Here is a 26,372-nt window from a genome sequence, read left to right as displayed (position 1 = left end):
TTTGGCAGTTCTATCTTGTCTGAAGATGCTGTAGTTTGGAATTAAAATTTCAGAATTTTTGGTGGTCTTCCTAAGCTAGGCACTGCAGGGCCTGGATTCACCTCTACATCGCCAGAGGAACAGAGGAGGAGTAGAATAAGGGTGCGGCTAAAAGCAATAAGAATTGGTCATCTAGAACGTCTGGAACAGAGAATAAAAGGAGGTTTCTGGGGGCGATAAAATAGCATCAAGGTATTATGTACAGACAAAGGTATGGTAGGATGTGAATACAGTGGAGGTAAACCTAGGTATTGAGTGATGAAGAGAGAGATATTGTCTCTAGAAACATCATTGAAACCAGGAGATGTCATCGCATGTGTGGGTGGTGGAACTAATAGGTTGGATAAGGTATAGTGAGCAGGACTAGAGGCTCTACAGTGAAATAAGCCAATAAACACTAACCAGAACAGCAATGGACAAGGCATATAGACATTAAGGAGAGGCATGCTTAGTCGAGTGATCAAAAGGGTCCGGTGAGTGGAGAGGTTGGTTGGGGGTCACGGCGATTTAGACAGCTAGCCAGGCCATCGGTAGCAAGCTAGCATAGGATGGAGGTCTGTTATTAGCCACCTCTTGCGTTCCGTCAGTAGATTAGTGGGGTTCCGTGTGGTAGAGGGGATTAATCCAAATCACACAACAACAACAACAAAAATAAAAACAATAGATATAGTTATAGAGGCCCAAGAAGAAAAATAAATAATAATACAAATAAATAAATAAATTGTCCGATTGTCTATTCAGATAGCAGCCGATAAGACAGCTAACGGTTAGCAGGCCGCAGATGGGCGTTCAGGTAACGTCGCGACGGAGGAGCCAGCCGGATAACTCCTTCGGGTAGATAACGTCGGCAGTCCAGTTGTGAAGGCCCGGTGGGGCTCCGCGTAGGCAGTAAAACGGGTCCGGATAGGTGACTGCAGCCCAGGAGTGATTGATGGAACTCTTCAGCTGGATAGCTCCGGAATAATTGATGTTTACTCCGGAATAGACGAAAGCCGATAGTCACACGGATAGCAGCTAGCTAGCTGTGAGATCCAGGTATGAATGTCCAGAGTTAGCGGTTGAAATCCAGGGACATGGAGAGAAAAATTGGTCCGGTATGTTCCGAGCCGCGCTGGGCTGCGCCGTACAAAACTGGCGATAGATTTTCGAGCTAAAGGATAGCTGATGACCACAAACCGTGGTTAGCTGAATACTAACGATTTGCCAGTAAAGAAGCTAACTAGCTTCTGAACTAGCTTCTGAACTAGCTTCTGAACTAGCTTCTGAACTAGCTTCTGAACTAGCTTCTGAACTAGCTTCTGAACTAGCTTCTGGATTAGCTTCTGGATTAGTTTCTGGATTAGTTTCTGGATTAGCTTCTGGCTAGTTTTGGAGGATTACAGATTTGAGGTAAATAATACTTTTTTATAAATATAAATTGGTGAGGCGGGTTGCAGGAGAGTGTTTTGAAGATGAGTTTATGGAAAATAAAAAAAAATATGTGAAAAAAGTTGGAAAAAAAAAATATATATATATATATATATATACGGGACACGTATAACTGATTTGCCTAGTTAAATAAAGGTAACATTTTGAAAAAGCAATAGACTTTCACATTGTAGGTCTGTTGTAAAAACAATATAATCATAATATATGCCATTTAGCAGATGTTTTCATCCAAAGCGACTTAATAATTTGCGCATACATTTTACGTATGGGTTGCACCGGGAATCGGATCCACAACCCTGGTGGTGGGATCGGTTCTCCAACGCATCATTTACTAAACAAAATCCCGCAAACGTGAAAGCGCCAGATATAAACATCGCGAGATTGTAAATATGTGTGAGAGTCAGATTTGAAAGCAGACGTTTTCATCCAAAACGATTTACAGTAATGCGTACATACATTTTACCTACGTAAAATTTGACTTTTTCAAAGGTATTTCCGATTCAATTTTTTTACGTATTTCTTTATAATACTGTATGTATTCAATAATTTCGAATGGATCCCTTCCCAATGGGCACATACCTCAATTAAATTTTTATTCGACGTTGGTTCAACGTAATTTCATTGAAATTACATGGAAACAACATTGATGCCCAGTGGGTTTATTGTGTCACAGTGAATTTTATAATCTGCAGTCAATTTCATTATGTTTTCATGTGCCATGATTCTGACATTTGACATATGATCCTCATAGGATTAGGCTAGATAGTTTCAGTGGGGCAGTAAATGTAATCTCAATACAATACAATGTGCATATAATGTACATATAGCCAATATAGCTATTAAACCCGTGTTCAGTGAATGCAATCTGTGACGCAAGTGGCCGAATATGTTTGTGACGTTCCATGGAACCCACGGTATTGTTTAAAACTCGATTCTGATTGGCCTGCAGGTCATTCTACAGTGTAAATTATAAATGAAAACGTGCTTTTATATCAGTGTGACAGATTCACAATACCGAGCGTGTCTCAAACCGTCCCGCGCTTTTATCTGCCTAAAGGTATCTTCACGCACGACTGGATAGGCCTTTTAGATACGCTTGTCCAAGGTAAGGATATGAGTCAAGCTTTAGCCTACTTTTAATGTTTTAGTTCCGAACTCAAGTTACTCCAGTCAAGTGATTCATCGTAAAAGTTTGTTGTTTTGACTGAGCAGTCTAATGGCCAATGCTGTTTTTAAGACTCTGAGACCCTTTGCTATATACTATGATGAGCCAATAACATCCATAGATTATGCATTAGGCATTGCACAAGTCAGTGTCTAGGTCAGCATATATAATAGCTATTTCCGGCAATTCAAGTTACTCACGTCAAGTGATTTATCGTAAGAGTTAGTTGTTTTGACTGTCAAAACAAACAACTTTGATGTAATATTCCAAATTACAATGCAATTATGCATCACAAATTCACAATATTTCTTGTATTTCAATTATTCATCTAGGCCCAAGACATAAAGTTGCCTGAAAGCTGTGTAGCAATAAGTCCTGCTACTGACCCATAGGATGGTAATCACATACATGATTGGCTTAATCAAGAATCATGGATACCGTTCATGTGAGTACTCACACACCAGATCTTTTTTTACATACCTCAGAAGGAAGATACCTCAATATCTGGAAGCACTGTCTCATGTACAATTGTTAATGTTATCTCTGAAATGTCTAACAAAATGTTGACTTGATCATTTCATCAAGAACTCATCACAAGTTGGAACTAGTGGTCAACATTGGGACAATGCAGCCCAAAATAACAGGGCTGAATATTTTCATGGAGGTAAGCACTACACTTCTGATGGGTTTAAAGATTGTATTACATTATCTAAAAGTGAGAAAGTAAACCCCAGCTGCTGTTATTCTTTTCACGGGGAAGGACAAATCCCATTATGCCATGAATGTTTCATTGCTGAACAACCATAGATATTTTTCCTCTAATTTGGCTCCCGTTCCTCCCAACAGTGAGCAAGACCTGCCAGCAGAGCTCACTGGAGCAGGGAGACATCCCATCATCCTTTTGGCGCCTGACAAAGTACACTTTTTTTCCTTCTAAATAATACTATAGTAACATCTTCTGCACAAAGTTACATTCCTAATAAGATTGGTGTTAAGTGGGAAAGAATCCTAAAGATGGTCCAATGGGCATGGTCTGAAGCCTCTCGTCATCTCAGTATGTTGAACAACCTGATTTCCTGCAGGCTTGAGATTCAGATCCTGCTGAACGATGTTAAGCAGTCGATTAACCACATGCAGGGGACGCTGAACACCATGCAGGGGCAGTGTATTGAGTTGCAGACTGCCATGTCTAAGGTAGTGTCAGATGAGTCTCAGATACAGAAGAATAAGTCTATGATGGTATGGTGATAATGATTGAGATGGTGATTCTAATAATAATGACTAGCTTTACCCCACCCTACGGGCGGTAAATCATTGGATCTGATTAATTCAATTCAACGCAATCCAATCTTTGAGGACTGCAACCATAGAAATACAATTTATTTACACTAATAATAAGCTATTGTCAACTTACCGTCAATGGTTATCTTGCTCATTGCTCACATGCCAATTGCTCACGGTTACCCTATTTGTGTAACTATTATTGATTTCTCGCAGAAAAACAATTTGGTTGTAAATGTAACTGGGGCCACCGTAAATAATTGTTAGGCTACTCATTTTGAATCCACCGGTGGCAACTTGTGTGACCATAAAAGTCTGTGTGGGCACTGGGCACAGTAAAATAATTTGGTTACTGACCTGTCCTACATCATAGAAGAACCTTCAAGTCGAAACTAGGAAATTCTGACATTTCTGACTCGCTAACTCATTATGGAATGATGATTTCAAGTTTCCCACATGTGAAGTATCAGAATCAACCAGTAGGAAGCTCTACGCTAATAACTTACATTCATTTTAACTCTGAGGTTCCAAGTTTCCGATGGCATGTGAATGCGTCAATAATTGCCATGGTCATTTTGAATGTTCAGTCAGTGAGCATTATGGGTAATTGTCCTACATACATACATCAAATGATGTACTAACAGTGCCATTCCAAACACGATAAATGTGAAAATTAACGAAGATAATGATACAAAATAAAAGTGAAGAAAATCTGTTTAAAATTGTAGTAGGAAATGCCCCTGCAGCAGGGAGGCTTATGGTATTATAATATATTGTAGATAACATTAATATAATTTGTGTATTTGCAGTATCAGTACACATTCAAATGAAAGTATATGCTAGGGATTGATCTACACTCAGTGACCAAAACATTAAGAACACCTTCCTATTGAGTAGATTTTTTAGGGAATGACAATATGCTCTATATTATACCTTCAGATCATGACAGTAACCGAAGTTGCTGTGCAGAGGGAGGAGAACGTCCGAGCATCAAGCCTCATCCCGTCACAGAGGAAGGGTATCCTCCAAACAGCCAGTGTCCCTTCACAGAGGGAGGGGATTCTCTCAGCCGCCAGCATTAATGCACAGAGGGAGGAGATCCTCCAATCATCAGGCCTCATCCCTGCACGGAGGGAGGGGATCCTCCAAACAGCCAGTGTCACTGCGCAGAGGGAGGAAATCGTCCCAATGGCCAACGCCCCTGCGCACAGGGAGGGGATTGTCCCAAAGGCTAGTGCCCCTGCTGAGAGGGAGGAGATCCTCCGAGCATCAGGCCTCATCCCTGCACAGAGGAAGGGGATCCTCCAAACAGCCAGTGTCCCTGCACAGAGGGAGGGGATTCACCAAACAGCCATTGTCCCTGCACCGAGGGAGGGGATTCTCCGAGCAGCTAGCATCACTGCGCAGAGGGAGGAGATCCTCAGAGCGTCAGGCCTCATCCCTGCACATAGGAAGGGGATCCTCCAAACAGCCACTGTCCCTGCACAGAGGGAGGGGATTCTCCGAGCAGCTAGCATCACTGCGCAGAGGGAGGAGATCCTCAGAGCATCAGGCCTCATCCCTGCACATAGGAAGGGGATCCTCCGAGCACCAGTCCTCATCCCTACAAAGAGGGAGGGGATTCTTCCAGCAGCTTCTATCACTGCGCAGAAGAATAAGATCCTCAGAGCATCACAACTCACCCCTGCACAAAGGGAGTTGATCCTCCATATGACCAGTGTCACTGCGCAGAGAAAGGGAATCCTCCCAAAGGCCAGCGTCCCTGCGCACAGGGAGTGGATCGTCCCAAAGGCTGGTGTCCCTGCAGAGAGGGAGGAGATCCTCCTCACAGCCAGTGTCCCTGTGAAGAATCAAAACAATCACCCACAACCACCTCCCATCATCCCCATGGTGGCACCACTGTGGAAATGGGATGGTGGAGCGTGTACTCCACCTGTGGATTTCTATTCCAAGAGAAGAGGTCACTTAACCTTACCTAATTAGTAAAGAAATGACCATTGTGATAGCGTGGGAATAAGTTGTGATAGGTTAAATGTACGGCTCATGTGAGTGTATATCTGTAATACTTTCATGCATTTTCTACATAAAACAGGTTTAGCTACATTTTACTTTTACATTTTAGTCATTTAGCAGATGCTTTTATCCAGAGTGACTTACAGTAGTGAGTGTATACATTTTCATACTCCCGTAAATCTCTCCAGGATTCGCATGGATTTTTTTTATATTTGCAGATAAATATGCTAGATTTTGCAGCGACAATTATGACATTTTGCATAGCAATATGCAATTGTTTTGTCCAATTTGTTGCAAAAATGAGCTGACAAGGGAAAAGACGGTGTTGACGTGTGTCTTGATTAAACCATATTATGCAGTAAATGTGCGGTGATTGGTTGAAATTGCGAGCCCTCTTTTTGTACTCTGGTAATGGTTCAGTTCTATGCGATGATAATATTGTGATGATGTGACTATTTTATGCAGAAATAGTTTGGCGATTGGTCAAATTTGTAAGCCCTCACATAATATGCAAAGAATTGTTGATTTTGCAACCAAAACAATGCGATCGCAGAGTCCTGGAGTAACCTCCCAGTAATCCCTGTGACTGCATGTAGGTTAAGATTGGGTTGTAACAGAGTATCAGAGCGAGATGTTCCTATCTGTCAGCTAGTAATTGTTCTGTATGGTGACATGAGCAGAGTGGCCTGACTTCTCCCACTTATTACAGATGTCCGACTTAGATATGTTGAGCATCCTGCTATGATGTCCATCACCAAGCCGGAACACTCCGATGCCAACCCTCAGTTCCAGACTGGCACCCGGCCGGTGGCTGAGCCCGAGACCCCTGCTGTTCACAATAACAGTGGAGGCTGGCTCAGCTGGGTCTTTGGGAGTGGAAGAGCTAATAAGAAGGAGGTTCATCTACCTGAGGACAAAGACAGATCTGTTAGGAACTGGTTCCTAACACTATATTCTATGTAGAGACAATTGAGTGGATTTTGTTTAAAAAAAATTGTGGCTTGCTTCACATTGCTAATATCTTCTTCCTCAGATTGTCTGGGATCCAACTCTGCACAGATGGGTTAACAAAACTGAGCCCACGGCTGAGGTACACACTTAAATTCAATGAATTTAAAAACAGTGAAAAACCATTGTGTTTCAACTGTGATAATATTACTAACAATTTGGAAAAATTGTTGATGTGTTTTACAGAACAAGTGTGTACAACCACCTCCACCGATGGGGACATATGGATATCAGGGGAACACTGGCAGTGTCCCCAAAGGAGTGAATCCTTACTCTATGAAAGCAGGTGAATATTGCTTTAGAATACATGTGGTTTAACCAAGAGTGTGTCAGCCAATTATAGATGTCCCTGGTGATCTGCTAACACCTTTCTCACTACCAGCAGGTCTATGGGGCAGCAGATACCCTACAATGCATTTCAATGATGGGACCAACTCAAAGCCTCCAAGCCATGGGCCCGGACTGCTTACTAGACAGCTCTCTGGCTTGCTCCCTCCTTCACACTTTGACCTCATGGCACCAATGGTTGTGCCACCTGACACTCTACCCTACTGAGGTATGACTCTGGAAAATCCTTCCAAATTGTATCCATTCATCATTAACTGAGATTTTACTTGAACATAGCAATTGGCTGAAGTAGCAAGAATGTTAACAATTTGTTGTTTTGTCCAACAGGCCAATTGCCCAGAGTGTGAATCTATTAAAAGATGATATTTTAATTAAATCTCTACTTTGTGTCCTCATGTTCACATTACTTTCATGTGTTCTATCATCATTTACAATGCTTATTGCTTCTGCATTGCTTTACTTTACTGACATGTATATATTATACACATATATTTTATTTTAGACATTACAAAAACACATTTTTGTGCATTTTGGATTTCCTACATTTGCTTACTGTACATATTTTAGACACATATGTAAAAAAAATCAAATAGAAAAATAAACTTTTTTAAAAATGTATTCCATAGACAGAATGGAATATATTTAGATGCATTTTCAATTCCTAAATGTCAATTTTTTTATTTTCTGTGTCACGTGTTTATGCCCATTTATGTACATCCTGTTTACGTTACTCTTCCAATGAGCTTATCATATAAACTACACCGCGAAAAGTACGGTTTACTGCACTTTTAATCATGTCAGCAAAGGTAACAGCCATTTACAGTCTTTCTTTAGTTTTTCATTCTTACTCTTCCCAATTCACTTAAACTATATTTCTTCACCAGAGTACCCCCTAGTGGCTGAAATACATATGTACTAAGCCCCTTACAACACCCCCAAACATTTCACTGGCTTCAAAACAAACAGAAGATGTAAGTACTGGTCATGAGAACAACGGAGAAAACTGGCCTAACAGCCACATAACTATCTAGACATGTCCAGTCTGCCTTTATGTGCAAAGACGAAACCCCCACTAAACATTATCACACTGTGATTAGTAAAGGTAAACGAGAAAATATATACACATCAGAACATCTCTAGTTGGTATCCTGATAAGAGCTTGGCAGCCCTAAAGTGTTATAGGTTAGAATGTCTCTGGGCCTCCTCTGCCGGGCCGAATGGTGGGGCAAGGTCATGGGTGACCCCAATGAATCAGTGTCCACTTCATCATGAGATGACTGAGTCTCTGAGCCCTTAGCTGTTTCCATATTTACCCCGGTCCTCTCCAGGCTCTCTCTGAGGACTGGCTGGCACTCCTTCACAGTGAAGTTTCTATCAGTCTGACCCCGTTCCTCACTATTATCTGATACTAGTTGTGTGCTACTCTGTCTGCTCTCTTCACCCCTACGTGGCCTATTGATGAATACTGGATAAGAATCCTCATCTGAGCTCTCAGACTCAGCGCTCTCCCCATTTTGCTGATTTTGCTGGGGTGGTTCCCTTCTCCACAGACCTCTACTGGGTGTTTCAACAGGTTCCTCAAATGGTAGGGAATTACATGACATGAGCATAATGCGATGCAGAACCCGGGCCCTGCCTGTACCCCTCTTGGGTTTGACCTCATAGACAGGGCTGTCATCACATTTCCTGGTTACCACCACATGTATTTGGTCCTCCCAGTGTGATCTTAGCTTTCCCGGCCCCCCACGTTCTGACATTTTCCTCACCGGTACACGATCCCCTGAGACCAGAACCCAACTCATTTTCTTCCGATCGTAGTAGGCTTTTCCCTTTGCTGTTGATTTCTCCATGTTTCTAATGGCGATGTCAAAGGCTTCAGCCATCTGTTGCTGCCACTTCTTAGCATAATCCTGGTATGATTTCTCCTGTTCCTTTATCTGTAACCCAAAGACAAGGTCAACAGGTAGCAGTGGAGCCCTTCCAAATAGCAGGAAATACGGTGAGAACACAGTAGCATCACTGGTGGTACAATTATATGCAATGAATGAATGACCTTGATCAGATAATTTCCCCAGTTGGCCATTTTCTCTTCATCTAGTGTATGCAACATTGACAACAGTGTACGGTTAAATCTCAGATTCCCCTGTGGATGATATGGAGAGGTACTGGAATTGGCTATTCCCGTACAGTTCTGCAAGGCTCTGAATTACTGATTTTCAAACTCTCTTCCCTGATCATGATGGATTTCTGAAACAAAGCAAAACTTTGGGAAAAAATCATCGAAAAGCTTTTTTGCTGCAGTTTTCCCTGACTTATTTCTGGTGGGGTAGGCTTGTGCAAATTTTGTAAAGTTATCTAAAATAACTCAAATGTACTCGTAGCCCCCTCTGCTTTTCTCCAAATGCACATAGTCAATTGAAATCATCTGGAAAGGAGCTGTAGCTCGTACATGTTGCATTGAGGCCCTAGTTATTACACTGGGTTTCTTTTGTTTGATACACTTACACACTTTGGTGATAAAGTGTTCAATGTCATGTTGCATGTGCGGCCAATAAAAGCATCCTCGTCAAATCAAATGTATTTGTCACATACACATGTTTAGCAGATGTTAATGCAAGTGTAGCGAAATGCTTGTGCTTCTAGTTCCGACCACGCAGTAATATTTAACAAGTAATTTAACCTAACAATTTCACAACAACTACCTTATACACACAAGTGTAAAGGAATGAATACGAATATGTACAAAAAAATATATAAATGAGTGATGGCCGAACGGCTTAGGCAAGATGCAGTAGATGGTATAGATTACAGTATATACATATGAGATGAGTAATGTAGGGTATGAAAACATATGAAGTGGCATTGTTTAAAGTGGCAAGTGATACATTACATCAAGATGGCAAGATGCAGTAGATGGTATAGAGTACAGTATATACATATGAGATGAGTAATGTAGGGTATGAGAACATTATATAAAGTGGCATTGTTTTAAATGGCTAGTGCTAAGTTCAACACTCTTTCTGTTCCTAGATGGCCATTTCAGTGTGTAAGTACTTGGAAATCAGTGTTCTATACTGACTTGGTACCACACCTTGTGTCCATTTTGCTGTTTTCTTTACGCCTTTTTCTCCCCAATTTCGTGGTATCCAATTGTTTTTTAGTAGCTAATATCTTGTCTCATCGCTACAACTCCCGTATGGGTTCGGGAGAGACGAAGGTTGAAAGTCATGCGTCCTCCGATACACAACCCAACCAACGCGCATCCAACCCGGAAGCCAGCCGCACCAATTTGTCGGAGGAAACACTGTGCACCTGGCAACCTTGGTTAGCGCGCACTGCGCCCGGCCCGCCACAGGAGTCGCTGGTGCGCGATGAGACAAGGACATCCCTACCGGCCAAGCCCTCCCTAACCCGGACAACACTAGGCCAATTGTGCGTCACCCCACGGACCTCTCGGTCGCGGCCGGTTACGACAGAGCCTGGGCGCAAACCCAGAGTCTCTAATGGCACAGCTGGCGCTGCAGTACAGCGCCCTTAACCACTGCGCCACCCGGGAGGCCTCTTTTTGCTGTTTTCCTTTGTAATAATCCATCTGGTGAGGCATGGAGCCTGTTCCACTCTTGCAGTAACTGTTTGACTTTGTATGACTCTTGTTGACATTCTGTTGGTTTAGGCGTAGTCCTTTGACTCTTCAGTTCCAAGATTCTCGAGACAGCCGCATCCTTTAACTGAGCCTGCATGATATCGTGTGGAGACAGTCGATCTGTAACTGTTCGTCCCCACCATGACAGCTCATCTTGCACTGATGGCCTTAGTGTGACCGTGGATATCCACGTTACACAGTCATTCTGTTGTATCTGAACATCATTGAGTGTTGCTTTTACTATTCCAAGTGAGTGTTTCTCTGTGCATTCCTCCATGTAATGTTCAGCATGCAAAGGAGAGTGTGACAGAAAGTCTGCGTCAGTGTTTACCTTTCCAGGACGATACTTCAGTGTGAGATTAAAGTCAGACAGCTCTGCCACCCAGCGATGACCGGTGGCATTCAGTCTTGCTGTAGTTAGTACATATGTCAAGGGGTTATTATCACTGTACACTGTCACAGAGGGAGCATAAAATAGGTCATCTCGGAATCGCTCAGTCACTGCCCATTTGAGGGCCAAGAATTCCGTTTCCCTGAGTGAAGGTGATAGTTTCTCTCTGCTTGAGTCAGGATGCGGGAGCCATATCCAATGACTCTCAGTTTGCCACTTTGTCGTTGGTATAACACCCCTCCCAATCCCTCTTTGGAGGCATGAACATGCAGGATAAAAGGGTTCTTGAAATCTGGGTAAGCATGCACAGGTGGATTAGTCAACACACTCACCAAGTGTTCTAATGCTCTCTGGTGAGCATCCTCCCATATAACTTTCTGGTGGGGCAGAGCCTGTCCCGACTGCATAGCTACCTTGGTCCTTCGCTTCCCGGATGCCGGGGTCTCCGACTTCACTGCTAGTAAGTCATAGAGACATTTAGCATGTTGTGAAAAGTTCTGTACATAACCCCTATAGTACCCTAGAAACCCCAGTAGTTTCCTCAACTCTCTCCCGTTTGTTGGTGGCCTGTTTACCAGTTCTTGCACTGCTACAATTTCTTTAACATCCATTCTGTAACCCTCAGCAGAAATGATTTTTCCTAAATAACGGACCTCATTCTTGAATAGGTCACACTTATCAGCCCTCAATTCCACGGCTCAGACACAAGAAGTATGTGGCTGGGTCTACAGTCAATCACAGATTATAAAAATAAAACCAGCCCCGTCACGGACCAGGATGTCTTGCACTCAGGCAGACTAAATCACTTTTTTGCCCGCTTTGAGGACAATACAGTGCCACTGACACAGCCCGCAACCAAAACATGCGGACTCTCCTTCACTGCAGCCGACGTGAGTAAAACATTTAAACGTGTTAACCCTCGCAAGGCTGCAGGCCCAGACGGCATCCCCAGCCGCGCCCTCAGAACATGTGCAGACCATCTGGCTGGTGTGTTTACGGACATATTCAATCAATCCTTATCCCAGTCTGCTGTTCCCACATGCTTCAAGAGGGCCACCATTGTCCCTGTTCCCAAGAAAGCTAAGGCAACTGAGCTAAACGACTACCGCCCCGTAGCACTCACTTCTGTCATCATGAAGTGCTTTGAGAGACTAGTCAAGGACCATATCACCTCCACCCTACCTGACACCCTAGACCCACTCCAATTTGCTTACCGCCCAAATAGGTCCACAGACAATGTCATCTCAACCACACTGCACACTGCCCTAACCCATCTGGATAAGATGAATACCTATGTGAGAATGCTGTTCATCGACTACAGCTCAGCATATAACACCATAGTACCCTCCAATCTTTTCATCAAGCTCGAGACCCTGGGTCTCGACCCCGCCCTGTGCAACTGGGTAGTGGACTTCCTGACGGGCCGCCCTCAGGTGTTGAGGGTAGGTAACAACATCTCCACCCCGCTGATCCTCAAAACTGGGGCCCCACAAGGGTGCGTTCTGAGCCCTCTCCTGCTCTCTACTCCCTGTTCACCCATGACTGCGTGGCCATGCACGCCTCCAACTCAATCATCAAGTTTGCGGACGACACTACAGTGGTAGGCTTGATTACCAACAACGACGAGACGGCCTACAGGGAGGAGGTGAGGGCCCTCGGAGTGTGGTGTCAGGAAAGTAACCTCACACTCAACGTCAACAAAACAAAGGAGATGATTGTGGACTTCAGGAACAGCAGAGGGAGCACTCCCCTATCCACATCGATGGGACAGTAGTGGAGAGGGTAGCAAGTTTTAAGTTCCTCGGCTTACACATCACAGACAAACTGAATTGGTCCACCCACACAGACAGCATCGTGAAGAAGGCGCAGCAGCGCCTCAGGAGGCTGAAGAAATTCGGCTTGTCACCAAAATCACTCACAAACTTCTACAGATGCACAATCGAGAGCATCCTGTCAGGCTGTATCAGGGTAGTGAGGTCTGCACAACGCATCACCGGGGGAAAACTACCTGCCCTCCAGGACACCTATACCACCCGATGTCACAGGAAGGCCATAAAGATCATCAAGGACAACAACCACCCGAGCCACTGTCTGTTCACCCCACTATCATCCAGAAGGCGAGGTCAGTACAGGTGCATCAAAGCAGGGACCGAGAGACTGAAAAACAGCTTCTATCTCAAGGCCATCAGACTGTTAAACAGCCACCACTAACATTGAGTGGCAGCTGCCAACACACTGACTCAACTCCAGCCACTTTAATAATGGGAATTGATGGGAATTTATGTAAAATATATCACTAGCCACTTTAAACAATGCTACTTAATCAAATCAAATCAAATTTATTTATATAGCCCTTCGTACATCAGCTGATATCTCAAAGTGCTGTACAGAAACCCAGCCTAAAACCCCAAACAGCAAGCAATGCAGGTGTAGAAGCACGGTGGCTAGGAAAAACTCCCTAGAAAGGCCAATACCTAGGAAGAAACCTAGAGAGGAACCAGGCTATGTGGGGTGGCCAGTCCTCTTCTGGCTGTGCCGGGTGGAGATTATAACAGAACATGGCCAAGATGTTCAAATGTTCATAAATGACCAGCATGGTCGAATAATAATAAGGCAGAACAGTTGAAACTGGAGCAGCAGCACGGTCAGGTGGACTGGGGACAGCAAGGAGTCATCATGTCAGGTAGTCCCGGGGCATGGTCCTAGGGCTCAGGTCCTCCGAGAGAGAAAGAAAGAGAGAATTAGAGAGAGCATATGTGGGGTGGCCAGTCCTCTTCTGGCTGTGCCGGGTGGAGATTATAACAGAACATGGCCAAGATGTTCAAATGTTCATAAATGACCAGCATGGTCGAATAATAATAACGCAGAACAGTTGAAACTGGAGCAGCAGCACGGCCAGGTGGACTGGGGACAGCAAGGAGTCATCATGTCAGGTAGTCCTGGGGCATGGTCCTAGGGCTCAGGTCTTCCGAGAAAGAGAGAATTAGAGAACGCACACTTAGATTCACACAGGACACCGAATAGGACAGGAGAGGTACTCCAGATATAACAAACTGACCCTAGCCCCCCGACACATAAACTACTGCAGCATAAATACTGGAGGCTGAGACAGGAGGGGTCAGGAGACACTGTGGCCCCATCCGAGGACACCCCCGGACAGGGCCAAACAGGAAGGATATAACCCCACCCACTTTGCCAAAGCACAGCCCCCACACCACTAGAGGGATATCTTCAACCACCAACTTACCATCCTGAGACAAGGCTGAGTATAGCCCACAAAGATCTCCGCCATGGCACAACCCAAGGGGGGGCGCCAACCCAGACAGGATGACCACATCAGTGAATCAACCCACTCAGGTGACGCACCCCTTCCAGGGACGGCATGAGAGAGCCCCAGTAAGCCATTGACTCAGCCCCTGTAATAGGGTTAGAGGCAGAGAATCCCAATGGAAAGAGGGGAACCGGCCAGGCAGAGACAGCAAGGGCGGTTCGTTGCTCCAGAACCTTTCCGTTCACCTTCCCACTCCTGGGCCAGACTACACTCAATCATATGACCCACTGAAGAGATGAGTCTTCAGTAAAGACATAAAGGTTGAGACCGAGTTTGCGTCTCTGACATGGGTAGGCAGACCGTTCCATAAAAATGGAGCTCTATAGGAGAAAGCCCTGCCTCCAGCTGTTTGCTTAGAAATTCTAGGGACAATTAGGAGGCCTGCGTCTTGTGACCGTAGCGTACGTGTAGGTATGTACGGCAGGACCAAATCAGAGAGATAGGTAGGAGCAAGCCCATGTAATGCTTTGTAGGTTAGCAGTAAAACCTTGAAATCAGCCCTTGCTTTGACAGGAAGCCAGTGTAGAGAGGCTAGTACTGGAGTAATATGATCTAATTTTTTGGTTCTAGTCAGGATTCTAGTAGCCGTATTTAGCACCAACTGAAGTTTATTTAGTGCTTTATCCGGGTAGCCGGAAAGTAGAGCATTGCAGTAGTCTAACCTAGAAGTGACAAAAGCATGGATTAATTTTTCTGCATCATTTTTGGACAGAAAGTTTCTGATTTTTGCAATGTTACGTAGATGGAAAAAAGCTGTCCTTGAAATGGTCTTGATATGTTCTTCAAAAGAGAGATCAGGGTACAGAGTAACACCGAGGTCCTTCACAGTTTTATATGAGACGACTGTACAACCATTAAGGTTAATTGTCAGATTCAACAGAAGATCTCTTTGTTTCTTGGGACCTAGAACAAGCATCTCTGTTTTGTCCGAGTTTAAAAGTAGAAAGTTTGCAGCCATCCACTTCCTTATGTCTGAAACACATGCTTCTAGCAAGGGCAATTTTGGGGCTTCACCATGTTTCATTGAAATGTACAGCTGTGTGTCATCCGCATAGCAGTGAAAGTTAACATTATGTTTTCGAATAACATCCCCAAGGGGTAAAATATATAGTGAAAACAATAGTGGTCCCAAAACGGAACCTTGAGGAACACCGAAATTTACAGTTGATTTGTCAGAGGACAAACCATTCACAGAGACAAACTGATATCTTTCCGACAGATAAGATCTATACCAGGCTAGAACTTGTCCGTGTAGACCAATTTGGGTTTCCAATCTCTCCAAAAGAATGTGGTGATCGATGGTATCAAAAGCAGCACTAAGGTCTAGGAGCACGAGGACAGATGCAGAGCCTCGGTCCGATGCCATTAAAATGTCATTTACCACCTTCACAAGTGCCGTCTCAGTGCTATGATGGGGTCTAAAACCAGACTGAAGCATTTCGTATACATTGTTTGTCTTCAGGAAGGCAGTAAGTTGCTGCGCAACAGCCTTTTCTAAAAATGTTGAGAGGAATGGAAGATTCGATATAGGCCGATAGTTTTTTATATTTTCTGGGTCAAGGTTTGGCTTTTTCAAGAGAGGCTTTATTACTGCCACTTTTAGTGAGTTTGGTACACATCCGGTGGATAGAGAGCCATTTATTATGTTCAACATAGGAGGGCCAAGCACAGGAAGCAGCTCTTTCAGTAGTTTAGTTGGAATAGGGTCCAGTTTCGGATTGTTCTTAGTTAGAAAAATAGGATGATCGAGCAGCAGTAAGGGCTCTACGGTACTGCACGGTACTGTCTTTCCAAGCTAGTCGGAAGACTTCCAGTTTGGTGTGGCGCCATTTCCGTTCCAATTTTCTGGAAGCTTGCTTCAGAGCTCGGGTATTTTCTGTGTACCAGGGAGCTAGCTTCTTATGAGAAATGTTTTTAGTTTTTAGGGGTGCAACTGCATCTAGGGTATTGCGCAAGGTTAAATTGAGTTCCTCAGTTAGGTGGTTAACTGATTTTTGTCCTCTGGCGTCCTTGGGTAGACAGAGGGAATCTGGAAGGACATCAAGGAATCTTTGTGTTGTCTGTGAATTTATAGCACGACTTTTGATGTTCCTTGGTTGGGGTCTGAGCAGATTATTTGTTGCAATTGCAAACGTAATAAAATAGTGGTCCGATAGTCCAGGATTATGAGGAAAAACATTAAGATCCACAACACTTATTCCATGGGACAAAACTAGGTCCAGCGTATGACTGTGACAGTGAGTGGGTCCAGAGACATGTTGGACAAAACCCACTGAGTCGATGATGGCTCCGGAAGCCTTTTGGACTGGGTCTGTGGACTTTTCCATGTGAATATTAAAGTCACCAAAGATTAGAATATTATCTGCTATGACTACAAGGTCCGATAGGAATTCAGGGAACTCGGTGAGGAACGCTGTATATGGCCCAGGAGGCCTGTAAACAGTAGCTATAAAAAGTGATTGAGTAGGCTGCATAGATTTCATGACTAGAAGCTCAAAAGACGAAAACGTCATTTTTTTTTTTTGTAAATTTAAATTTGCTATCGTAAATGTTAGCAACACCTCTGCCTTTGCGGGATGCACGGGGGATATGTTCACTAGTGTAGCCAGGAGGTGAGGCCTCATTTAACACAGTAAATTCATCAGGCTTAAGCCATGTTTCAGTCAGGCCAATCACATCAAGATTATGGTCAGTGATTAGTTCATTGACTATAATTGCCTTTGAAGTAAGGGATCTAACATTAAATAGCCCTATTTTGAGATGTGAGGTATCATGATCTCTTTCAATAATGACAGGAATGGAGGTGGTCTTTATCCTAGTGAGATTGCTAAGGCGAACACCGCCATGTTTAGTTTTGCCCAACCTAGGTCAAGGCACAGACACGGTCTCAATGGTGATAGCTGAGCTGACTACACTGACTGTGCTAGTGGCAGACTCCACTATGCTGGCAGGCTGGCTAACAGCCTGCTGCCTGGCCTGCACCCTATTTCATTGTGGAGCTAGAGGAGTTAGAGCCCTGTCTATGTTGGTAGATAAGATGAGAGCACCCCTCCAGCTAGGATGGAGTCCGTCACTCCTCAGCAGGTCAGGCTTGGTCCTGTTTGTGGGTGAGTCCCAGAAAGAGGGCCAATTATCTACAAATTCTATCTTTTGGGAGGGGCAGAAAACACCTATTGTGTTTATTGAGATGTACACGGAGATGCTCAGTTGGTCAATATTCCCCTCCAGTGATTCCCCAACATCTTGTCAACATGGGCCTCAAAAATTATCTCCAATATATTGTCAATGTAAAAAGCCTGTCTGATTAGAATTAATAATGTCCGACAATACATTTTTAATTCTATGCGCTATACATTTTGCTAGCATTTTTGTATCACAACACTGAAGTGTAAGGGGCCTCCAATTTTTGGGGGGACTGGATCTTTATATTTACCACTTTGAATCGTGTTTCAGTAATAATGAAGGAGTGGTTAAAACATGCTAATAACGGTCCTCTGAGGATATCAAAAAAGGTTTATCAGAGTTATCGACCTCACAAGGAGTAACTTACATTGTGGTGCTGAAACTTGAAGCAGCAGCCACGGCACAATCAATCGGAAATGGACAGCTCATGGTGCTGAAAGTATGCAAATTGGAGTAAACATTATTCATTTTAAACATCGTCATTTTAATTAGGGATATGTGTTGGAGCCCATATCTTCCTATTTAAGAAATAAGAGGTAGGCCTACCTGTTTGACAGATGAAATTAGGCTATAGGCTGCTATATCCATAGGTATGTTAGTCAATTCCTCCACCCGCCATCACTCTTTAAATAGCCCACCTCTGTGTCTGTTAAGACTTGAAGTTAGTTCGTATGAGAGGGTATGCCATAGGCCTACCTTTTCTTAAAGAAAAGGACAAAAAATACACTGTTAGTTTAAGATTTTGAAGAAAATTAAACAGATGTGATTATATACAGTTATCTATAACAACACTTTGGTCCGCGATACTACAAGATGTAAAATAGGAATAACTGGGAAAGACGTGACTCTGATGCATATGGGGATATTGTTGTTTCATTTGGAAATAATCTAATTCTGTCACCATCAATTGATTAAGCTATTCACATTCTGTACAATAAAATACATTTAAACCCAGACAGCTTTTAGGGAAACACTTGTGACCTCTCGTTGGGTTAAGCCAAGGAAGAAGATTAGCCAGCAGTTGAAGCTTACATTTTTCTGCATCAGTAGGCCTACTCGGTCTGGGGTGGAAAGGTAGGCCTAACTTGAAAGTACCATGCCCAGATCCCTATTGACGTCTCAGAGTTAATTATTTGCAAACAGGTTCAGTTTCGTTGCAAATAATACACACTGTTTTGGCATTGTAGAAATATAATAAGATGAATACATAGGACTATCTCTCTGTCTATACTGTAATTTCAGTCATTTGTGATTTATTTAAAACGTTTCTACTAATACTGTATGGTAACTCTATTGAAGTCCACTCTTGTACAGCACACTAAAGGTGTATCTCTTTCTCTACAATTTAGGAGATTTTAAGATATTTTGTTGTTTGTGATGGTACTCTAGGTGCAAGGGCCATCCTGTGCCACCAGTCAATTGATGGTCGATCACCTTCTGACCCCGTGCTCGCCAGGTGACCCGGCTGCCATAGAATTGACCTGGTATTCGAGCCAGCAACCTTTCGGTAAGTGGCCCAATGATCTAATCTTGAGGCTACCTGCCGCCCCTTAGAATGTAGGGTGACTCCCCTAGTGGGTCCTGAACCCAGGTCAGCAGCACTACATTGCTGTGTGTCTGTATAGTTGAGGGTATATTGGTTTAGTAATACTCAATTCAGTTCTGGTACCAGAGGGGACATCAATGCTGTTACACTTAGCCAGGATCACCAAGCTACCCTGAATTAATAAAACCTGAATTCAAAAAGAACAAGATGTTGTTGTCATTCTTTTATTTTAACTTGTATTATAGTATGCCCACATTTCTGTCTACTACTTTCGAATCAGGTAGCAATTAAATGTAAGGGGCTTAATACAGTTCCAGCCACTAGGGGGTACTCTGGTGAAGCCCATGGGAAATAAGGAAATGTAGATTAAGTGAATTTGGAAGAGTAAGAATGAAAAACTAAAGAAAGACTGTAAACGGCTGTTACCTGTGCTGACATGATTAAAAGTGAAGTAAACCGTACTTTTCGCGTTGTAGTTTATATGATAAGCTCATTGGAAGGGAAACATAAACAGATACATGTGCTGCCGTTCCAACTGATGTCAAGTTCCAACACAAATATTCATGGGGCGGCAGGGGAGCCTAGTGGTTAGAGCATTGGACTAGCGCAAATTCAAATCCCCGAGCTGACAAGGTACAAATCTGTCGTTCTGCCCCTGAACAGGCAGTTAACCCACTGTTCCTAGGCCGTCATTGAAAATAAGAATTTGTTCTTAACTGACTTGCCTAGTTAAATAAAGGTAAAAAATAAAAATACAAGTTTGAAAAAGCAATAGACTTTCACATTGTAGGTCTGTTGTTAAAACAAAATAATCATAATATATGCCATTTAGCAGATGCTTTCATCCAAAGCGACTTAGTCATTTGCGCATACATTTTACCTATGGGTTGCCCCGGGAATCGAACCCACAACCCTGGTGGTGGGATCGGCTCTCCAACGCATCATTTACTAAACAGAATCCCGCAAACGTGAAAGCGCCAGAAATAAACATCGCGAGATTGTAAATATGTGTGAGAGTCAGATTTGAAAGCAGACGTTTTCATCCAAAACGATTTACAGTAATGCGTACATACATTTTACCTATGTAAAATGAGACTTTTTCAAAGGTTTTTCCGATGCAATTTTTTACGTCTTTCTTTATAATACTGTATGTATTCAATAATTTCGAATGGATCACTTCCCAATGGGCACATACATCAATTCAATTTTTATTCCACGTTGGTTCAACGTAATTTCATTGAAATTACATGGAAACAACATTGATGCCCAGTGGGTTTATTGTGTCACAGTGAATTTTATAATCTGCAGTCAATTTCATTATGTTTTCATGTGCCATGATTCTGACATTTGACATATGATCCTCATAGGATTAGGCTAAATAGTTTCAGTGGGGCAGTAAATGTAATCTCAATACAATACGATGTGCATATAATGTACATATAGCCAATATAGCTATTAAACCCATGTTCAGTGAATGCAATCTGTGACGCAAGTGGCCGAATATGTTTGTGACGTTCCATGGAACCCACGGTATTGTTTAAAACTCGATTCTGATTGGCCTGCAGGTCATTCTACAGTGTAAATTATAAATGAAAACGTGCTTTTATATCAGTGTGACAGGTTCACAATACCGAGTTTGTCTCAAACCGTACCGACCTTTTATCAGCCTAAAGGTATCTTCACGCACGACTGGATAGGCCTTTTAGATACGCTTGTCCAAGGTAAGGATATGAGTCAAGCTATAGTCTACTTTTAATGTTTTAGTTCCGAACTCAAGTTACTCCAGTCAAGTGATTAATCGTAAAAGTTTGTTGTTTTGACTGAGCAGTCCAATGGCCAATGCTGTTTTTGGACTCTGAGACCCTTTGCTATATACTATGATGAGCCAATAACATGCATAGATTATGCATTAGGCATTGCACAAGTCAGTGTCTAGGTCAGAATATATAATAGCTTTTTCCGGGAATTCAAGTTACTCACGTCAAGTGATTTATCGTAAGAGGTAGTTAGTTGTTTTGACTGTCAAAACAAACAACTTTGATGGAATATTCCAAATTACAATGCAATTTATGCATCACAAATTCACAATACTTCTTGTATTTCAATTAATCATCTAGGCCCAAGACATAAAGTTGCCTGAAAGCTGTGTAGCAATAATTCCTGCTCCTGACCCATAGGATGGTAATCACATACATGATTGGCTTAATCAAGAATCATGGATACCTTTCATGTGAGTACTCACACACCAGATTTTTTTTTACATACCTCAGAAGGAAGATAGCTCAATATCTGGAAGCACTGTCTCATGTACAATTGTTAATGCTATCTCTGAAATGTCTAACAAAATGTTGACTTGATCATTTCATCAAGAACTCATCACAAGTTGGAACTAATGGTCAACATTGGAACAATGCAGCCCAAAATAACAGGGCTGAATATTTTCATGGAGGTAAGCACTACACTTCTGATGGGTTTAAAGATTGTATTACATTATCTAAAAGTGAGAAAGTAAACCCCAGCTGCTGTTATTCTTTTCACGGGGAAGGACAAATCCCATTATGCCATGAATGTTTCATTGCTGAACAACCATAGATATTTTTCCTCTAATTTGGCTCCCGTTCCTCCCAACAGTGAGCAAGACCTGCCAGCAGAGCTCACTGGAGCAGGGAGACATCCCATCATCCTTTTGGCGCCTGACAAAGTACACTTTTTTTCCTTCTAAATAACACTATAGTAACATCTTCTGCACAAAGTTACATTCCTAATAAGATTGGTGTTAAGTGGGAAAGAATCCTAAAGATGGTCCAATGGGCATGGTCTGAAGCCTCTCGTCATCTCAGTATGTTGAACCACCTGATTTCCTGCAGGCTTGAGATTCAGATCCTGCTGAACGATGTTAAGCAGTCGATTAACCACATGCAGGGGACGCTGAACACCATGCAGGGGCAGTGTATTGAGTTGCAGACTGCCATATCTAAGGTAGTGTCAGATGAGTCTCAGATACAGAAGAATAAGTCTATGATGGTATGGTGATAATGATTGAGATGGTGATTATAATAATGATGACTAGCTTTACCCCACCCTACAGGCTGTAAATCATTGGATCTGATTAATTCAATTCAATGCAATTCAATATTTGAGGACTGCAACCATAGAAATACAATTTATTTACACTAATAATAAGCTATTGTCAACTTCCCGTCTATGGTTATCTTGGTTGTAAATTTAACTGGGGCCACATGAATAATTGTTAGGCTACTCATTTTGAATCCACCGGTGGCAACTTGTGTGACCATAAAAGTCTGTGTGGGCACTGGGCACAGTAAAATAATTTGGTTACTGATCTGTCCTACATCATAGAAGGCCCTTCAAGTTGGAACTAGGAAATTCTGACATTTCTGACTCGCTAACTCGTTATGGAATGATGATTTCAAGTTTCCCACTTGTGAAGTATCAGAATCAACCAGTAGGAAGATCTACGCTAATAACTTACATTAATTTTAACTCGGAGGTTCCAAGTTTCTGATGGCATGTGAATGCGTCAATAATTGCCATGGTCATTTTGAATGTTCAGTCAGTGAGCATTATGGGTAATTGTCCTACACACTTACATCAAATACTGTAGTAACAGTGCCATTCCAAACACAATACATGTGAAAATTAACAAAGATACAAAATATTGCAAAAGTGAAGAAACTCTGTTTAGAATTGTAGTAGGAAATGCCCCTGCAGCAGGGAGGCTTATGGTATTATATTATATTGTAGATAACATTAATATAATTTGTGTATTTGCAGTATCAGTACACATACAAATGAAAGTATATGCTAGGGATGAATCTACCCTGAGTGAACAAAACATTAAGAACACCTTCCTATTGAGATTATTTTTTAGGGAATGACAATATGCTCTATATTATACCTTCAGATCATCACACCAGCCGAAGTTGCTGTGCAGAGGGAGGAGATCGTCCTAGCATCAGGCCTCATCCCGTCACAGAGGAAGGGTATCCTCCAAACAACCAGTGTCCCTTCACAGAGGGAGGGGATTCTCTCAGCCGCCAGCATCAATGCACAGAGGGAGGAGATCCTCCGATCATCAGGTCTCATCCCGTCACAGAGGAAGGGTATCCTACAAACAGCCAGTGTCACTGCGCAGAGGGAGGAAATCGTCCCAATGGCCAGCGTCCCTGTGCACAGGGAGGGGATTGTCCCAAGGGCTAGTGTCCCTGCTGAGAGGGAGGAGATCCTCCGAGCATCAGGCCTCATCCCTGCACCGAGGGAGGGAATCCTCCAAACAGCCAGTGTCCTTTCACAGAGGGAGGGGGTTCTCCAAGCAGCTAGCATCACTGCGCAGAGGGAGGAGATCCTCCGAGCATCATGCCTCATCCCTGCACAGAGGAAGGGGATCCTCCAAACAGCCACTGTCCCTGCACAGAGGGAGGGGATTCTCCGAGCAGCTAGCATCACTGCGCAGAGGGAGGAGATCCTCAGAGCATCAGGCCTCATCCCTGCACATAGGAAGGGGATCCTCCGAGCACCAGTCCTCATCCCTACAAAGAGGGAGGGGATTCTTCCAGCAGCTTCTATCACTGCGCAGAAGAATAAGATCCTCAGAGCATCACAACTCACCCCTGCACAAAGGGAGTTGATCCTCCATATGACCAGTGTCACTGCGCAGAGAAAGGGAATCCTCCCAAAGGCCAGCGTCCCTGCGCACAGGGAGTGGATCGTCCCAAAGGCTAGTGTCCCTGCAGAGAGGGAGGAGATCCTCCTCACAGCCAGTGTCCCTGTGAAGAATGAAAACAATCACCCACAACCACCTCCCATCATCCCCATGGTGGCACCACTGTGGAAATGGGATGGTGGAGCGTGTACTCCACCTGTGGATTTCTATTCCAAGAGAAGAGGTCACTTAACCTTACCTAATTAGTAAAGAAATGACCATTGTGATAGCGTGGGAATAAGTTGTGATAGGTTAAATGTACGGCTCATGTGAGTGTATATCTGTAATACTTTCATGCATTTTCTACATAAAACAGGTTTAGCTACATTTTACTTTTACATTTTTGTCATTTAGCAGATGCTCTTATCCAGAGTGACTTACAGTAGTGAGTGTATACATTTTCATACTCCCGTAAATCTCTCCAGGATTCGCATGGATTTTTTTGATATTTGCAGATAAATATGCTAGATTTTGCAGCGACAATTATGACATTTTGCATAGCAATATGCAATTGTTTCGTCCAATTTGTTGCAAAAATGAGCTGACAAGGGAAAAGACGGTGTTGACGTGTGTCTTGATTAAACCATATTATGCAGTAAATGTGTGGTGATTGGTTGAAATTGCGAGCCCTCTTTTTGTACTCTGGTAATGGTTCAGTTCTATGCGATGATAATATTGTGATGATGTGACTATTTTATGCAGAAATAGTTTGGCGATTGGTCAAATTTGTAAGCCCTCACATAATATGCAAAGAATTGTTGATTTTGCAACCAAAACAATGCGATCGCAGAGTCCTGGAGTAACCTCCCAGTAATCCCTGTGACTGCATGTAGGTTAAGATTGGGTTGTAACAGAGTATCAGAGCGAGATGTTCCTATCTGTCAGCTAGTAATTGTTCTGTATGGTGACATGAGCAGAGTGGCCTGACTTCTCCCACTTATTACAGATGTCCGACTTAGATATGTTGAGCATCCTGCTATGATGTCCATCACCAAGCCGGAACACTCCGATGCCAACCCTCAGTTCCAGACTGGCACCCGGCCGGTGGCTGAGCCCGAGACCCCTGCTCTTCACAATAACAGTGGAGGCTGGCTCAGCTGGGTCTTTGGGAGTGGAAGAGCTAATAAGAAGGAGGTTCATCTACCTGAGGACAAAGACAGATCTGTTAGGAACTGGTTCCTAACACTATATTCTATGTAGAGACAATTGAGTGGATTTTGTTTTTAAAAAATTGTGGCTTGCGACACATTGCTCATATCTTCTTCCTCAGATTGTCTGGGATCCAACTCTGCACAGATGGGTTAACAAAACTGAGCCCACGGCTGAGGTACACACTTAAATTCAATGAATTTAAAAACAGTGAACAACCATTGTGTTTCAACTGTGATAATATTACTAACAATTTGGAAAAATTGTTGATGTGTTTTACAGAACAAGTGTGTACCACCACCTCCACCGATGGGGACATATGGATATCAGGGGAACACTGGCAGTGTCCCCAAAGGAGTGAATCCTTACTCTATGAAAGCAGGTGAATATTGCTTTAGAATACATGTGGTTTAACCAAGACTGTGTCAGCCAATTATAGATGTCCCTGGTGATCTGCTAACACCTTTCTCACTACCAGCAGGTCTATGGGGCAGCAGATACCCTACAATGCATTTCAATGATGGGACCAACTCAAAGCCTCCAAGCCATGGGCCTGGACTGCTTACTAGACAGCTCTCTGGCTTGCTCCCTCCTTCACACTTTGACCTCATGGCACCAATGGTTGTGCCACCTGACACTCTACCCTACTGAGGTATGACTCTGGAAAATCCTTCCAAATTGTATCCATTCATCATTAACTGAGATTTTACTTGAACATAGCAATTGGCTGAGGTAGCAAGAATGTTAACTATTTGTTGTTTTGTCCAACAGGCCAATTGCCCAGAGTGTGAATCTATTAAAAGATTATCTTTTAATTAAATCTCTACTTTGTGTCCTCATGTTCACATTACTTTCATGTGTTCTATCATCATTTACAATGCTTATTGCTTCTGCATTGCTTTACTTTACTGACAAGTATATATTATACACATATATTTTATTTTAGACATTACAAAAACATTGTAATGTGCATTTTGGATTTCCTACATTTGCTTACTGTACATATTTTAGACACATATGTAAAACAAATCAAATAGAAAAATAAACTTTTTTAATGTATTCCATAGACAGAACGGAATATATTTAGATGCATTTTGAATTCCTAAATGTCAATTCTTTTATTT

The 26,372-nt window shown here is 42.9% G+C and overlaps 2 protein-coding genes across 3 annotated transcripts; both read left to right on the top strand.

The window, feature by feature from the left end:
* The first annotated feature begins 2,180 nt into the window (after positions 1-2,180).
* Positions 2,181-7,581, top strand: LOC116353378 (uncharacterized protein KIAA0754-like). Of its 2 annotated transcripts, XM_031788410.1 has the most exons (10): positions 2,181-2,572; positions 2,965-3,077; positions 3,218-3,296; positions 3,479-3,548; positions 3,715-3,826; positions 4,853-5,873; positions 6,636-6,853; positions 6,960-7,016; positions 7,121-7,220; positions 7,317-7,581. In XM_031788410.1, the coding sequence occupies exons 2-10, from the start codon at positions 3,063-3,065 to the stop codon at positions 7,487-7,489; spliced, it is 1,845 nt and encodes a 614-aa protein (XP_031644270.1). In that variant the 5' UTR covers positions 2,181-2,572; positions 2,965-3,062; the 3' UTR covers positions 7,490-7,581. The 2 variants fall into 2 exon arrangements, with proteins under 2 accessions (XP_031644270.1, XP_031644271.1); XM_031788411.1 differs by lacking the exon at positions 3,715-3,826.
* Positions 7,582-21,752: 14,171 nt separating this feature from the next.
* LOC116353449 (uncharacterized protein KIAA0754) lies at positions 21,753-26,006 on the top strand. The gene is made up of 8 exons (XM_031789211.1): positions 21,753-21,825; positions 22,008-22,077; positions 22,244-22,355; positions 23,302-24,283; positions 25,046-25,263; positions 25,370-25,426; positions 25,531-25,630; positions 25,727-26,006. The coding sequence occupies exons 3-8, from the start codon at positions 22,293-22,295 to the stop codon at positions 25,897-25,899; spliced, it is 1,593 nt and encodes a 530-aa protein (XP_031645071.1). The 5' UTR covers positions 21,753-21,825; positions 22,008-22,077; positions 22,244-22,292; the 3' UTR covers positions 25,900-26,006.
* The last annotated feature ends 366 nt before the right edge of the window (positions 26,007-26,372 follow it).

The sequence above is a fragment of the Oncorhynchus kisutch genome, linkage group LG14 (assembly GCF_002021735.2).
Source record: "Oncorhynchus kisutch isolate 150728-3 linkage group LG14, Okis_V2, whole genome shotgun sequence".
Classification (NCBI taxonomy): Eukaryota; Metazoa; Chordata; class Actinopteri; order Salmoniformes; family Salmonidae; genus Oncorhynchus; species Oncorhynchus kisutch.
The sequence above is the reverse complement of the archived record's forward strand: the minus strand, read 5'-3'. Positions and strand labels throughout refer to the sequence as shown.